Source organism: Manacus vitellinus, unplaced genomic scaffold (assembly GCF_001715985.3).
Source record: "Manacus vitellinus isolate BGI_N305 unplaced genomic scaffold, ASM171598v3 scaffold_16_pilon, whole genome shotgun sequence".
In the NCBI taxonomy this organism is placed as follows: domain Eukaryota; kingdom Metazoa; phylum Chordata; class Aves; order Passeriformes; family Pipridae; genus Manacus; species Manacus vitellinus.
The window spans coordinates 15,998,981-16,015,961 of record NW_021939189.1 but is presented as its reverse complement, the minus strand read 5'-3'; the positions used below and the strand labels follow the sequence as shown (position 1 = coordinate 16,015,961).

The 16,981-nt window shown below is 48.3% G+C and overlaps 1 protein-coding gene across 4 annotated transcripts in view; it reads left to right on the top strand.

The window, feature by feature from the left end:
• Positions 1 to 16,981, top strand: part of MYO9A (myosin IXA) — a 134,980-nt gene that overhangs the window by 100,651 nt on the left and 17,348 nt on the right. For 3 of the 4 annotated variants that reach the window (XM_025894841.2, XM_025894844.2, XM_025894843.2), the window contains 11 exons: positions 875 to 1,018; positions 1,674 to 1,713; positions 2,612 to 2,734; positions 6,667 to 6,747; positions 7,604 to 7,714; positions 8,710 to 8,832; positions 9,631 to 9,780; positions 10,655 to 10,965; positions 11,878 to 13,503; positions 14,785 to 14,866; positions 15,353 to 15,565. In XM_025894841.2, coding sequence (XP_025750626.1) covers positions 875 to 1,018; positions 1,674 to 1,713; positions 2,612 to 2,734; positions 6,667 to 6,747; positions 7,604 to 7,714; positions 8,710 to 8,832; positions 9,631 to 9,780; positions 10,655 to 10,965; positions 11,878 to 13,503; positions 14,785 to 14,866; positions 15,353 to 15,565 — 3,004 coding nt within the window. The remainder of the gene's footprint in view (positions 1 to 874; positions 1,019 to 1,673; positions 1,714 to 2,611; positions 2,735 to 6,666; positions 6,748 to 7,603; positions 7,715 to 8,709; positions 8,833 to 9,630; positions 9,781 to 10,654; positions 10,966 to 11,877; positions 13,504 to 14,784; positions 14,867 to 15,352; positions 15,566 to 16,981) is intronic. The other variant, XM_025894842.2, reaches the window with a different exon arrangement.

Here is a 16,981-nt window from a genome sequence, read left to right as displayed (position 1 = left end):
CCACATCCTTCCTTAAATCACTTTTGTTTCATGTGATGATTTCTGCAAGGCTGATAAAAAATTTAAAATTAAAATAATAATTAAAAAAAACCACCAAAAACACACCACGAAGCCAAAAGTCTGGCAGTTGGGTGCTGCCCATGAGAGGCTTCATGTAACCCCAGACACCATAGTAAGGCTCCTCCACTCTGGAAATTCTTTGCCCTGATGTGTATTTTGGTCAAGTATCTGTTTCCCTCCCTCCAAGAGAGGATTTTGGTTCCTCTCACTGTTCCCTTCAGCCTTCCTGCAACCAGGTGAGCATTTCTGGAGACCACAGCAGTTCTACCCCACAGCAGAGGGGACCAACCTGGGGGGTTGATCTGTGATCAGGTCCCAGTGAGGGATTCTGGACCAACTCATCAGTCCAACTGGGGCTGACATCCTTCTTGCTGGCAAATAATTAGTTTATTGCAAATTACATTTGCTGTTTCTTTTCCTAATGGAATGATTGTGGGAATTAGAGGAGACAGAGTCAGCACCAGCAATCATAGTCTAGAGGCCACATGAGCAGAGGTCATGGCCTTGTATCCTTCATCCCACCAAAGGTATCTGGAGGTATCTGCAGACTCAAGGTTTCTGTCTGGGAGAACTGGAAACTCTTATTCTCCTGCTGGTAATTTGATGCTTTTATGAATATTTGATCTTTGAAAGGTTCTTAAGCAGCCCAATCACAGGGTCTGGCACCATGGACTCATCCCATGGGAATGAGTGAACAGTGGAAAGAATAAAGCCCCGGCTCCTTTTTTACCAATGGATTGCTTTAGGATCTCTCTTTTATTGTGTCACACAACTGAGAGTTTTTCTCTCTTCCCAACGGCGTTGGGTGTTGCAGGGATGCCTACGCAGCCGGCTGGAATGGCCGGATGGGGATGAGGCACAACAGGCTCGCCAGCCCCGGTGCCTTCCTGGACAAAGATGGGATCTTCGTCAACGCCACCAACAGCAAACTGCTGGAGAGGGCCCACGGCATCCTCATGTCAGTACAGGAGGGGATCTGGGCTCTGTTCCTGGGGCACAGTGAGCAGCACGGGTGGTTAGAGCATGTTAATAGCCAGGATATCAAACTAGCAGGGTTTCAAGCAGACTTGGAGGTGTTTCCCAGTTGGGTCAAAGTGACCTCAGGATGTTTGACACGTCTGATTTAACTCTTATCAGTCATTTGTAATGCCAGACCCAGGGAAGAGAGAAGGAACAAACCCGCTGATCAGACCAGAGATGTGATGCACTCACAGTTTTTAACGTGATATCAAAGTTTCCCTTATAAATTAGCTGGGGAGAGGCTGATTCTCGCTGCATCCTCACAGGAAGGTGCAGAGAGCATCCCAGTGTGGCTGGAGTTAACGTGGGGGATGGTGGTCAGGAGGATGGTCAGTCCTTTCACGGTGCCACTCCCTTGCTCTACCCAAATTACTGACATCCCATCATTCCCATTGGAACTATTCCCATTAATTGGATACTTTCTTCTTAGACCTGTGCCTCTAAAGTTACACACCCACCTGCAGCAGGCAGAGCAGCCCAGTTTCAGTGCAGGTTGGAGGCAGCAGCTGCTGGGGGGGATCTGGAAGGGCTTGTCCATAAACTCCTCCGTTCCGCACGCGTGGATTAATCTGAGCCGTTTATTGTCTCCCCAGGCGGAATAAGAACATCAAAACCAAACCAAACCTCCCAAAGGTGAGTGAGAAACAGCATTTCTCCCTTGCTGGTCCCTGGGTTAAGGCTGGAGGTGCAGTGATGAGGTGCTGATGGGTTATGAAGACCACTGTGTCTACACCAAGACCTTGGTCTACTCAACCCTGTTCAGGGTTCTTTAATTTAAATAAACCCAAATGATTTCAGCCCTGATGTTTGCTGGGAATGAGAGGTATGAGCACTTCCATCCTCCTTGGAGCTGCTCTGGCTCCTGTTTTCCTCCTCCTGGGAAGGAGCACATACGTGTTGGTGCAATTGAATAATTAAATCTCTACACTGAAATGAGACAGTAGGTGATGCAGGAGGGCTGGTACCTGACAGACAACAGACTTGGCTTATATTCACTTTCCCTCCATCGTGGCTGCATTTATTGTATTTTAAGAGATGCCAAAAGATCTGTTGTACTCAGAACAGTAACACTGGTCCTTGGTAGTGCTGCGTGGGTGGTCAGGATGGGAGACCAGGAGGAGCAAACATTGGTTTTACTCCTCTCTGTGTCCATGTTGGACCTGAAGAGGCAACGATGCAATTAATGGATTAAGAGAATCATAGAATCATGGAATGATTTGGGTTGGAAGGGACCTTAAAGCTCATCTTGCTTAAAGCTCCCCTGCCATGGCCAAGGAAAACCTTCCACCAGACCAGGTTGCTCCAAGTCCCATCCAACCTGGCCTTGGACACTTCCAGGGATGGGGCAGCCACAGCTTCTCTGGGCAACCTGGGCCAGGGCCTCACCACCCTGACAGGGACTCTGTCCCTCTGTGTGTCCCACTGAGGTTAAGTAGGGTGGTCACGTAAGGAAACCCTGCAGAGGGTAAGGAGGGATATGGGAGAGTAGGGTTTTGTATGGATTTTGTATGGATTCTCTCTTTCTCCACAGCACCTGCTGGATGTGAAGTCCCTCAAGCACCTCACGAACCTGACGCTGCACGACCGCATCACCAAATCTCTCCTTCATCTCCATAAGAAGAAAAAACCACCCAGCATCAGTGCCCAGTTCCAGGTAAGCCTTTGATACAGAGCTGGATTAAAGCAAATTCCTGCTTGGAGTCCCCAGGGTGCCCAGGAGGACACTGACAGGCACAGTTCTGCCCCACCCTCCCCACCATTTAGGCCATGAATTCCACTGAGGACATGGCTTTAGGAAGCTGGGAGGCACCCTGGAGCTATTAAAGGGTGTAAATGAAGAGAAATAAGAGTGGTAACAGGTATGGTGGGGGATGACGAGGTGGGACACAATGGGACACAAGGATCACAGAGTGTTTTGAGTTGGAAGAGACTCACAAGGATCTTCAAGTCCAACTCTACAGTGAATCCTGCAGGGATTGAACCACAACCTTGGCATTATTAGCACCAGGCTCTAACCATCTAATGTCAGGATGAGCTGCAGAGTGGAGATATTGGTGTATCCCCATCCTCTGGTACCTCATGTTCCAAGCTGTCACATTCTGGTGCTTTCTTCACCAAACCCAGAAACCGCAAAATCCCAAAACAATGGTTTTTGCAGTTTTTTTCCTTGCATCTATCATAGTCTGTTCTCAACCAGAATGAGAATTTTAATAGGGGCAGAAAGGTCAAAATCATGCTGAACTATCTCCAGGCAGGCAGAGAATTCAGAGGAGGAACCCATCCAGCACTTGCTGTGCATCAGCCACCCATCCCTGGGAATCGCAGCAGGGAAAATCATCCCCCAGGGGCTTGGTGGTGCTGGGCTCACAGTTGGACTCGAAGATCTTAAAGGTCTTTTCTAACTTAAATGATTCCCTGATTATTCTCTATGTGCAGCAGGGCTTGGAAACTGCTCCAAGACACATGCACAAGCAGGTGGTGATATTAGAAAGCAATTTTTCAGGGAAAAATTGATTTCTGAGCAAGTCTGGGCTGGGTTTGACTTCTAATTTTGATTGGTTTGGGGTTTTCTTGGAGGTATGGGTCATTTTTAGAAAGTATCCATGTGTAGGTGTGGATAAGATTAAATAATTGAAAATATATGCATACACACACACATATAAAAATATATATATAATTTGCAGAATGTACATCTGTATATATATTTATATATTTGTGTATTTATATATTTGTATATTTATATACTTCAAGTAGACTTGGAGGCATTATCCAGTTGGGTCAAAGTGACCCCAGTATGTTTGACATGTCTGATTTATGTGTTTATATATTTATACATATATATATACTTTTATTTATTTATGTGGATGTTTTTATATTTATATATTAAGCTTTGTCTAGTCTGGTGGTGTTCTGCTCAAAATCCACTTCTGCAGAGTTTAATTCATACTCATGGAGGGGTTGAAACAGGGATGTCTTGGAGTGAAATGCCTTCCCCAAACCCGTTCACCCTTCCAACCAAACTTTGAAAAGCCTCAGGGGGCACAACTGATATTTTTAGATATATTTTTCCAACACATCCAAATCAAAGACCACTGATTTCATTGAACACTTGTTAGAGAGAAGCATTTGGAGGGAGAAAGCAGCGAGATGGCTTTTCCTATCAAGAGCAGAGTAATCAAATTGTGGTGCATGGAATTGGGTCACGGACAGGAAACACAAATGGTTCCTCCCATGTGGTGGGGGTTGGTTTTTCACGGATAAACTCTGCTTTGTGCCTAATGCCTCCACACCGGGCTCACAGCTGCTCCATCTCCATGGATTTTGACTATCCCTATGCTTAGGGTAATCTAGAGGGGAAATAGCTGCCTTGGAGGGTGCTCCAGGAGCAGGGATGGCTTTCCTGGTAGAAAACTGAACCACTGGGACCTAAAAATGTAGACTCTCCCCATTATCCTGGGGATAATATCTTTCTTCACCCCCTGAAAGACCCAATCCAGGTGGTGAAAGAGTGGGTGGCTGGAAAGTTTTGCAGGCACAGGGACAAAGGAACAGGGTACAGGGTTAATCCGTGACCTCGCGTGTCCTTTGTGGATTCCCAGTGACCGGAGCTGGCGCCAGATGGCAGAAGGAGCCTGGACCATCTGCCGTGTGTGGGGCAGCTCTGGCTGCTGAGGGAATGGAAACACCCCCTCCTGTGGGGCCCAGCGGCCACAGCTCCAGCCCATTCCTGCAATTCCCAGTGCCGGGAGCGCTCCACTTGCTGGGCTTTCACAGGGCTCTTCAGCAAAGGGGTTATGGCCCTTAGAGAGCCTCCAAAGGAGGCAACGAGGATGGGGAAGGGCCTGGAGGGGCAGCTGAGGCACTTGGTCTGTTCAGCCTGGAGGAGACTGAGGGGAGACCTCACTGCAGTTACAACTTCATCAGGAGGGGAAGAGCAGGGGCAGGCACTGATCTCTGCTCTGTGGGAATCAGAGACAGGACCCCAGGGAATGGCCTGAAGTTGTGTCAGGGCAGGGTTAGGTTGGATCTCAGGAAAAGGTTCTTCCCCCAGAGGGTTCTTGGGTACTGAACAGGCTCCCCAGGGCTGTGGGCACAGCACCAAGGCTGCCAGAGCTCCAGGAGCATTTGGATGATCCTGTGGGGCACCTGATGTGACTGTTGGGGATGGTCCTGTGCAGGGCCAGGAGTTGGACTTGATGATCCTTGTGGGTCCCTTCCAGCTCAGCATATTCTGGGATTCTGGGATTCCCTCCCACCAGCCCCTGTGGGCATAATGGGATGCAGCAGCATCGTTACTCACTGATAGGTCCCAATAGGCTTTTTTATGGTTAAAAAAGAATAATTTCAGATTTTAATAAAATCAGGAGCATGCCAGTGGAGCTCTGCCACGTCGTGGCATTCCCGCTGCTCCCCGGGACAGGAACAACAGGGATATTTGCATGAGGTTAATACATACAAAGCAGCTGCACTGCACGTGCATGGGATCCAGCCCTTGCTCCTTCCCAAATCCTGGATGTGGATAAATTTTTCTAAACATGAAAGGCTTCCTATAAAGATGTCTTTGAAATGAGCAGAAGGGGGGGAAAAAGGCTTCCTGAGAGCAGATTTGGCGGCAAAATGCTGCTTTCTAATGTCACACCAGTTTATTTAACTCATATACTGAAAAATTTCTAACGTGGCTTATGATCTACAACCAAATATCCCTTACACCACTCCTACTGAAATCAGGAGTAATCAACTTTGGAGCACATTCCCAATGTGATGAGCTCAGCAATGAGAGATACCCAAACACTTCCAGACTCAACACAGTCCAGTTTTCAACATGATTTTATCCAAAGAGCTTGTGCTTCATCCCAAAAAATTCCAAGATTTACGAGGTGGAGGGCTAACATCCCACTGGAGCAGATGGGCATGGAGTGATACCAATATGAATTCATTTTTATGGGATAGAACTTTTAATGGTGATCAAGAAACAAGGGAAAATAGGAAAAGGGCACCTGGAAAAGCCTTAATCCTCAGTGATCCTTCAGCTAGGAACACGCCAACATGGAAGCTCTTCTCTAGAAACAACCTCTAAAGTATTTGGGGTTCCAGGCTTCAAAAAGTATTGTGAATTCCCCATCTTTTCTTTGCCAAACTGTCATTAAGAGAATTCAGTTTTAGGGCAGAGGTAAAGTTTTGACAAAGAAAAATCAGGAATAAATGCTGGAGTCAGTTTTGATAAAGGAAAGTTTGATTTGTGTTTAAAAACCATCAGTGGTTGGTTGGTGCCAGGTGTAAATTCTTGTCTGGGAGCTCACTTTCATAGCTGGAAGAGGCTTTTGGGATGGGATTTGGGCTCCAGTGGAACTAGGGATCTCAAAATCCATCCCAGAATTATATTTATCTCCAGCTGCTTTGTTAGAAGCAAAGACAAAACCAGCCAAGTTGTTTGGGCTGAAACACTCATTTTGGGGGCAATAATTTCCCATCTGCCTGGTTCACTCATCATTTATTCCTCTTGTTGTTGGTTTATGATTGAAGCATTTGGATTTGCATTATTCATGGGGGTGTCCTGTCCCTTTCCCTGTGTCCTCCCCATTGCAGGCATCGCTCAACAAGCTGATGGAGACCCTTGGCCAAGCAGAGCCTTATTTTGTCAAGTGCATTCGATCCAACGCTGAAAAGGTAAGTCCTGTCCTGGGAAAGCTGCTAAAAATCAGCTTGGGAACCAATTTTTACAGGGGTTAGAAAGGAAAGAAAAGAAAGCCTCAAATAGAGTTGGATTTAGAAGACATGAGCAATGGATGTTCTCACCCGGGTGTTGTTCTTGATAAACTGCACCAGCTTTTATTGTAATTATAAAAAACATGTATGAAAATATATGATTTTAGTTTACATGAAAAATGTATTGATTTTAATAAATGACTTTGACTACTTTGAAGCTTCTGCCACCCATAATAGAGATTGACAGAACTTCAAATCCACTTGGGCTGGATCTAATCCATAATGCTTCCTTAAAATAAAGTTTCTATGGGTAAAAGCAGATCCTTTTAAAACAAGATTCACTGATCAAACTGACTCCACAAGGCATCATATTTCTTGAATTTGACTTTAGGTATTTGTCTCATGGATTAGGGACCCTCAGTTTAAAATGCAGGTTACAGTAGGGATGGTTTGAGGATTAATCCTTCAGAGTTTTACCCGGGCATTTAAAACTGAATCTTTATGCCTTGGAGATTATTTAGTTGCTCAAAATCTTACCCATTAGCTGTGCCCTTGAGGGGTCTTATTCAATTCAGGGGATCCAAAAAATTTTCTTTATGGCTTTATTTATCCAGTTAGTGTTTGAAAGCCTCAGAAGCAAACAGGATTCAATCCCAGTGGGATTAGTGCAGTTCCTGGGGACCTGCGTTCCCTCCCTCCCAACGTGCGTGTCATGCAGATGTGCTGCATCTGCTGAACCCGTTTACCCCTCCACACACTTCAAAGCTTCAGGGAAAGGAAATATTTGCTCATCCTTGGCTTGATTTTCCCCTTCCAGCTGCCCCTGCGGTTCAACGACAGCCTGGTGCTCCGGCAGCTGCGGTACACAGGGATGCTGGAGACCGTCCGCATTCGCCAGTCGGGATACAGCTGCAAATACTCCTTCCAGGTTGAGTCAAAGGGATTTTGGCTTTCACCATCTTTAGCATCGTTAGCAGAGTTGTCTGAATGTTGCAGGCTCGTTTTTATCGGGGTAGTTAATTTATAGCCCAACAGGGCAGTGGGTGTAACGGCCTGATGTCCACATGGGGTGGTTCTGGTCCCCACGAGCTGCTCCAGACCTCAGTGAGGGCACTGATCCCTCCTGCATCCTGAGTTCTGAGCAAAACCAGTATATTTTGCAAAGTAGGGTCCCTTTTTGCAAAAGAAGTGTCTAATTTGCACGTGCTCTTCTGTATCTGGAGTCCCTGGGAGCAGCGTTTGCCCTGTTGTTTCGGTGTTGGCTGCGTCCCATCGGGAGGGGGATCGGCATCCTCTGAACTGCTCAGGAGTTATCCAGCTTTTCCTGTTTTCTTCTTTTCCATGTGTTTGCCAGGTTTTGTGCACATGTCAGTCCTTTCATGCTTGGCTGGTGCCGATTTGTTTCCTGCTGGTGGCTGCTTTGGGGCGGGTGTCGTGTCCTGCACAGCAGCTGCTTGGGAAAGGAAAAATGCTCAGTATTTTTTGCTGGGAGCAGGGATCCCAGTCTTACTTGGAAGGAGCTCTCCTCTCATATCACCTCTGTTCTTTGAGTCATCACAGCAGTAACTGATGGAGCATCTCAGAGGTGCTTTGCAGATGCTGGTAACCCCCTTCCACAAAGGCCCTTGCTGAGGATTCAGAGCATTTTTTCTTGGGATGACCCCATGGCTCCTTCAAAACCTCTCCTCCCATGCTGCAAACTGGCTGAACATTGCTGGGTCCCTGCTTTGATGTGTTTCCTGTCAAACGACAAATGATGGATGAAACTGGTGTTCTCCTGTCTGTAAAATGTTCTCTGTCCTTGTGCTCACTCCAGAGATCCCATTTCATGTGGCCAGTGGAGCAAATATGTTATTTATGGGAGAAAGGGATGCAGCAGGACCCACCTAACCAAATCTTGGTGTTTCTTTTTTTCCTTCTCAGGATTTTGTGGACCATTTCCATGTCCTTCTGCCGCAAGGAGTCAGCCCATCTAAGCACAATATCCATGATTTCTTCCGGAAGATAAAACTCGATCCAGACAATTACCAAGTTGGAAGAACAATGGTAAATGTTCACCCTCAGCTCAGCCTTTAAGAGATGAAGATATAACATTTGCCTGCATTCCTCTGTGTTAAATTATCATCTTTATATATGGTTCTGTTACTGCAGATATTTTTCCTCTGTTTGCCAGAAGCCAATGGCCTAAATGAAACTTTGGATGTTATTAACATAAAATAATAAGGAATAATATTGTTTGGTGTTGCTGGTTGTAATGAGGCAGCCTCCAAAAACTCTGTCTGTGTGTAGACACATCTCGATTCGATGGTTGTCATCCCTTCTCTGTGGTGACCAGTGACAGAACCTGAGTGAATGTCCTGAAGTTGTGTCAGGGGGGGTTTAGGTTGGATATTAGGTGATGGTTCTTGCCCCAGAGGGTGGTCAGGCACTGAACAGGCTCCCCAGGGTCGTGGGCACAGCACCAAGGCTACCAGAGCTCAAGGAGCATTTGGATGATCCTCTAGGGCACCTGATGTGACTGTTGGGGATGGTCCTGTGCAGGGCTGAGGGCTGGACTTGGTGATCCTTGTGGGTCCCTTCCAACTCAGCATATTCTGGGATTCTATGATTTTGCCTCCCCTGATTAGAAAACAGAGACCCTGTGATTCAGAGCTTGGACAGTCACAGACTGCCGATGAAACTGCAGAAACCCGTTAGAAACCCGTTAGAAGTGGCTTCACAAAAAATCAACTCCCAACTTTCCCTGGGGCATCCAGGACACAGAAACCAGGAGGATTAAATCACTTGACTTGTGGGCTGGGAAGCTTTCTGTGCTAGTGTGTTTTTTGGGTTTGCTTTGGCCAGGTTTTCATGAAGGAGCGGGAGCGGCAGCTTCTGCAGGACCTGCTGCACCAGGAGGTGCTGCGGCGGATCACGCTCCTGCAGCGCTGGTTCCGCAGCCTCATCTGCAGGAGGCAGTTCCTGAGCCTACGGAATGCCACCATCACCATACAGGTGGGTCATGGTGCTGGGTTCCATGGCAAGTTAAAACCCCCGAATCCTACAGATGGAGCCGATGGGTAAAACCAGGTCCCCTCTCTGAGGAAGGAACTTCCCATCAGAATTTGACTCCTATTGCCACAATAAGTTGGGAATGGGGGAGACAAGACCTGGAAGGGTTGCATGAAGGCAGGTCCCCACACAACGTTGAATCTGAGTCAGCAGTGCCATGGCAGCCAGGAAGGCCAGCTGTGTCCGGGGGGGCATCAGGCCCAGCATCGGTGGCCAAGTGAGAAAGGGGATTGTCCCGCTCTGCTCTGACCTGGGGCAGCCTCACCTGGAATATTGTGACAGTTTTGGGCACCCCAATCTAAGAAAGATATTGAGCTATTGGAGAGTGTCCAAAGGAGGGCAGTGAAGATGGGGAAGGGCCTTGAGGGGAAGCAATGTGAGGACACTGATGGCACTTGGTCTGTTCAGGCTGGAGAGGAGGAGACTGAGGGAAGACTTCATTGCAGTTACAGCTTCCTTGTGAGAGGAAGAGCAGGGGCAGACACTGATCTCTTCTCAGTGGTGACCAGTGACAGGACCCAAGGGAATGGCCTGAAGTTGTGTCAGGGCAGGGTTAGGTTGGATCTCAGGAAAAGGTTCTTCCCCCAGAGGGTTGTTTGGCACTGAACAGGCTCCCCAGGGCCGTGGGCACAGCACCAAGGCTGCCAGAGCTCAAGGAGCATCTGGATGATCCTCTCAGGTACTGGTGTGACTGTTGGGGATGGTCCTGTGCAGGACCAGGAGTTGGACTTGATGATCCTTGTGGGTCCCTTCCAACTCAGTATATTCTGGGATTCCGTGAACACCCATTACAGGGAACCACCCACTGTATTTGCAGAGATTTTGGCGGAGCTACCAGAGCCGAAAACAAGGCGAACCATCCCCGGACCCTCTGCTCCTCGACAAAGCCGCTGTCGTACTCCAGACCCACTGGCGTGGCTTCGTGGAGCGGCGGCGGTTCCTGCAGATGCAGTTTGCAGCCCATCTCATCCAGAGCTGCTGGCGGGAGCACCGCCGGCGCCGGCACACCGCGGCCACCAGCATCCAGGCAGCCTGGCGAGGCCACCGTGCCCGGCAGGCGTACGCAGCCAGCAGGACCAAAGCCGTCTGCTTGCAGGCAGCGTGCCGGGGATATTTGGCACGGCAAAGGTAACGCCTCAGTTAAACTGGAATATGTTTTGTGGTGATGCTCACTGGGGAGGGAGGGAGTTGATGTGAATCAGGGCACTGCGGTGACTTGCAGAGCCTGTGTCCCCTCCTGGCACCTGTGACCCTCTCCCGACCTGCACCGGCCCTTCGCTCCATGCTTTCTAACAAAGGAGTTTATTTAGCTGCACATCCTGCCCTTGGAATAAGCAGAGCCTATTTCAGGTTGGAGCACGTAGGCAGTGCAAAGCCAAGGCCATAAATACTCACGAGGGTTTTTTTTTTCCCTTGGCAGCAGCACCAGTTTAAGTAGCCTATTTTTAACTCAGATTGCCTCACCGATCTGGTTGCTGCGCTGGCTCACAAGGACAAGAGATACTGGAGGGAACGGGGTTTCCAACCATGCCTGGGCTCCCTGGCCACAGGACAGGTCATGATTCCCTCTCTGAAGGTGCTACCTGCAAAGTGTGAAGCACCTTCACCTAGCGTGGAAGATTTGGGAGCTGCAAAGAGCTCTTGGCACCGAGTGCAAGTACCTGCTGGTTGTTCCAGAGGCAGCCCAGGCAGGATGGCAAAGATGGAGAAGCCAAGGGGGTGCGATGGGTTAAACTTTTGTGGCTGCGACAGCTTACAAAGGAGCTAGACCAGGGATGGAGGCTGGAGCTGCTGCTGTGGGCACGAGGGGAGCTTCCAGGTGCATTGGGGCAGTCCTTGGGTACAGAGATGGCAGAAGAGAAGGGAGAAAACCAAGCGTGCCCTCGCATTGCCTCACACCATATGTGTGAGGAGGGTTGTTAGAGATGCTGATGGTGGTGAGGTGGTGATGGTGGTGGTGATGAGGTGCCAGTGGTGCAGTACCTTGAAGGGTCATGAGTGGGCACAGGGGTGCAATCTTGTTTTTCTGCTTTCTTACAGGTTTAGAGCTCTGAAAGAGCAGCGCTTAAAAGAGCTGCAGCAGGAGAACGGCCTGTCAGGGAGAGAAGAGGATGGACTGGAGGCAGATGATGTGTTGGAAATTAAGGGCTCTGACCCATCCAAGTGGGAGGACAGCTCGTTTGAAGAGCGAGTGAGAGCTATAGAGCAACATAAATCACTGATGGAGAATAATCAGGTGAACCACATGGACCCACTGGATACTTCCCTGTACAAAAGGCATGAGAGAGCCAGTAGCCAGAGTGGGATGGACACTGAAGAGGAGGTTGTCGTGAGAGAGAGACCCAAGTCACTGGAGGATCTCAACCAGAAAAAAGTGGTTCGTGCAAAGAGAGAAAGCCGGCGGATGCGTGAGCTGGAACAGGCAAAGTTTAGCTTGGAGCTGCTCAAGGTCCGCTCCACGGGCGGGCTGTCGCCCTCAGAAGAGCGACGCTGGTCCACTGAGCTTGTGTCTGAGGCACTTCATTCCCCTCAGGGAACCCCCGAGAGCGAGAGCTCTCAAGGGAGCTTTGAGCTGTTAAGCTGTGAAGATACCCCAAGTAATAAACTTGTTTCCTTAGTCTTAGACGAGCACGAAGTGCAGTCGTTTCCCATGGACTCCCTGCCCAGCAGTCCCCAGGCTCTCCTGCAGGAGAAGGCTTTCTGTGCAGCAGATGGGAACAGCAATTTGCCTGGCTGCAGACAGATGCCTTCAGACCTGGAGCTGCCTGATAACCTCCCCGTGAAAGAGCAGGGGGCTGGTGACCCCCAGAATGTTCTAAAGGCGCACCCAAGAGAATCCCTCCTTTCCAGCAACCTCCCTACTTTCTATGTTCCACCACAAAACAACATGAAGGTGAAGCTGATGGAGAATAACCTGAGGAATAAAGCAGTGGAAAGAGAGGAGAGGACAGTTACGTTCTCTGAGGTCAGGAAGGACTCTGAGCCAGGCCAGGGCAAAGCCTTGGGAGAGAAGGAAGAGGAGAAGCCCTCTATCAAGAGAGAAGAACGTGGGACAGTGACAGCAACACAGGCCCTTTCTCCAGACTCTGTCATCAAGAGACTAGAAAAGCTGAATGTGGAGAAGGAGGAACGGCAGAAGCAGCTTCAGCTGCAAAATGAGAGGGAGATGATGGAGCAGATCCGTCAGCAGAAGGAAATTCTGGAGAGACAACGCAAAGCCTTTGAGCAGCAAGGGAGGGTGGAGGCTTTGCAGAGGACTGAGCAGAGCAGAATGAAGGACCCCTCCCTCAAACCAACCAAAAAACTGGACAGCCGGCCACAGTCAGTCCTCATCCTGCACCCCCAGAGCAGAGGGGAGCACAGCCCCACCCCCGGCGTGACTCCAACCTCTACGGTGGACATCAAAGGGCTCACCGTTGGGACCAGGGGGAGCTCTCCAGCCCACAGTGCCCCCAAAGACCGGCCTGTCAGCATGTTCATAGAGCGCAGAGAAGGCCTGGAACCCCGAAGCCATTCCAAACCAGCTCTGGACCCCAGGGACCACCCGGGCAGCCACTTCTCAAGGACAGAGCGCCTCCGGCAACCTCGGCTGCCCAACCAGGCCGCTGAGGAGACGAGGTCAAGCCCCATGTTCTTCACACCAAAAGACAATCCCTTCGGCCTCCAGTGAGTAAAAAGAGAGTGGGTTTTCTCCTGGGCTTTCCCCATAGGCTTTTTCTTCTGTCAGGGACTTTTTTTCTACAAATGGTCCAGAACTTTGTTTCTGGAGATTGTACAAAACCTGTAGTGAAACAAAGACGGGTTTGAGCTTAGCTCAGTTGATTAGAGCACAGTGCTAATAATGCCAAGGTTGGGGAGTTGATCCCTGTGGGGGCCACTGACTTAAGAGTTGGACTCGATGATCCTTGTGGGTCCTTTCCGATTCAGGATATTTGGTGATTCTTGATCTTCTAGCAACAGGCAGGCAAAGGTCAGAGGAAAGGGGAAAAGAGCTGAAAATACAATTTCTCAGTCTCTTATGGCATTATGTAAGCCAGGGAAGATAATTATGGACATCAGCAGGAGAAGGGAGTCAATAAAGAGGCCTAATACTCTTCCTTTTGCCCTGGATGAAGGGTGAGAGGGGTTCATTTCTCAAAGGTGAAAAATGATGAAAAAATTCTTAGGATTTTTGAGTGGTCAGAGTAGAAATAACTCAATGAGGCAAAAAATGTCAGGGTTTTCCTCATTTCCCATATAATTAACACATCCAGCAAAGCCATGTGGACCATCTGACCATTGCAGATTAAAATGCAGCAACTCTCTGGAGAGAGTTTGGGATGCAAACGCGCTTTTGGGAATGTGTGGCTCACACATGTAGTTAATTACACATGTAATGGGCTTAACAGTCACTCAGCTCCATCGTGTTGCTTAACAGTGAGCTGCTTAAGGTGCCTTGCCTAATTTTGGGGTGGTTTTGGCCATTTAGCTCAAAAAAAATAAAGCTTCCCCTCCCCCCCAAATCCTGCTGCACCCTTTCCAAGGCCAAAGCTCCCAGTTAATAACTGGTGGGAACTCAAGGTACCTCCAAGCGTAGTGGTCTTATGGTTTCTGTGCTGATGCTCTGGCAGAAGATTCCTGTTTAAAATTTCTTTTCCGGGTTCATGCGCAGAACAAGCAACAGGAAAAAAAATTCCTGCGTTTTACTTTTTATTCTGTGACAAAACCATCACATTTGAGAATCCCAAAGTGCAAAGGTGTCACCCATAACCACCTTGATGGATAAAGGTGACAGGCAGAAAGTTGTAACTTCTCGTACTTTGGTATTAACTCAAATCCTGAAGAATTCCAAGCAATTCCAAAACCCCATGACCTCAGACTTGCAATTTGTTCTTGACTGCTTGGGCTGGGCACTTGTGGAAAGGCTTTTGGGAGGAGATGGAACATCCTTGTTCTGTTGTGTCTCAGCAGAGAAGCAAACCATCAATGCCTTTCCAAGGGGGAGCTAGCACGGAAGCCGTTCAAAATGCCGGGGTCTGGCAGAGGAGAGGTGAGTTGGGACTTGTTTATTTTCTATTTTCATTGAAAAGGGGGAAAAATAACTTATTCTGCCAGTGTTCCCTCAAAAACTTCAAAGAAGTGAACTCTGAAGCACAAGGCATAGGCAGGGAAGGGGGATATGACAGCACGGCAGCTTTCTCACCTTGTCTTAATTAAAAAGCCCTGGAGGATTAATTTGTAGCAGCTCTGGATGAAAGGATCCCATGGTGCTGATGGCAAACACTGTCCAACGCCATCTTGTCTTGGTTTGGTTTAACATCCATTTGAGTAACACCCATGATTGTCCATTTCCACTGTCCTGTCCTGGTTTTTGTTTTTCCTGGTCCTTCGCTTTTCTCCCCCGGACATAATATCACATCCCCTCCGCAGGGCGCAGTGCCACTCAGAGATGTCTTAGGGCGATGTGAGTAGAATCTCCTTTTTGTTTTAAAACCCTTCTTCTCGTTTTGTTTTGTTTTATCCTCTGGTCAAGCAGGTTCCCAGACCGAGCCATAAAAAGAAAGCCCGCATGGCGCGGACGCGCTCCGATTTCTTGACTAGAGGTACTTTTGCTGATGGGGAGGGGGACACGGAGGAAGATGATTACGATGGCAGTTTTGAGTTCCTTCTCTCCTCTGAGCAAACTCCTGACCCCGAGGCGGTGCCTGCGGCCCGGCTGGGGCAGGCCTGGTACAGTGACTCCGAAATGGTAATTTCTCCAATGTGGTGGGGGAGATGAAACCCAGAGAACAAGTGGAGCTGCGGGAGCCTCTCTTTGCTAACCTTAGCTGCACTGATCCCTCCACTGCTTCTTTTCCCACTCCCAAGGATGCTGTAGATGGGTAAACACAGCAGAAACAGAGGCAAAACCATAGAATCAAAGAATAGCATGGGTTGGAAGGGACTTTAAAGCCCATGTTGTTCCAACCTCCTGCTGTGGGCAAAGACACCTTCCACTAGACCAGGGTGCTCAGAGCTCTATCCAAGCTGTATTACTTGGCCCTGGGGATGTTTTCTGGCTTGATTCGATATCCATCACATTTTCCATAGGTTTTCTGGAGCATTACAACTTGTATTGCACAGCTATCTGTTTCTGGGGGCTATAACCTCAATAGCAAAGTTCCCCTTGGAACCTTTTGATTTAAAAATGGTCTACACACATCTATAGAACAAATGAAAGTAAATATTGCCCAAAAAGCAGCAGACAACAAAGACAATTACATAAATCCTGAACCCCCTTTTACTTTGGGTTTTTTATCCAACGATTATTCAGTCTTCAGCTATTGGAGCGATGCTGACACACAGTGTCTTAGAGAAAGCAAAACCAAGGAGCGTGGGCAATAAAAATAGAGTGAGGATGAAACAGGGGGTTTAAAACAAAACCAAACAACCTGAGTGGTTTTTTTCAAGCACAGTGACGGTTGTCCCTTGGCAGGTCCTACATGAGCCTGTGCTGTGGAGCATTTGCATCTCAGGCTTAATCCCCAACCCGCATAAGCTGCTTTTGGAAAATCACAAACCGAAAGGTTCAGGAGTAGAAGAGGCCAACAGCCAGCAACCCACTCAGGGTTTTGTTTTCCTGAAGTGCTGGAGATGTTCCCATAGAAGTGTGGATAAACACCAGGAATAATCTCCTGCTGTGAGAGCTCAGGGGGAGCACTGGGTAGAGCTGCCTTGTTCCTCTGCTGCAGCTGCTCCGGCAAACATCCCATGCAATCCTAAAATCTGCTTTTCCAAGAAAGGCAGGTGGCCAAGGGTGGCTTTTCATGACTTTTCTTTCAGGAGTTTTTATTATAAAGGTTAAGTTTTCCCAGGATAATTTCCTTGCTGGAGGAGGGCAGAGATTTGCAAATTCCATGGATTTTTTTATATATTTCCAGGAGTTTTGAGACAGGAGTACTCAAAACATAACTGAAAGGTGCAGGTCTATGAACTGAGATTGCTTGGCTGCATCTTTGTACATCTTCCTGCTCGTGGATTGGGAAAAGGAGGATTTTATGTAGTAAAATGTATTTTTTTACATAGAATCACAGAATCATTTAGGTTGGAAAAGACCTCTGAGATCATTGAATCTAAATATTAACCCAGCACCAAACCATGTCCCCAGGTGCCATAGCCCAGCAGG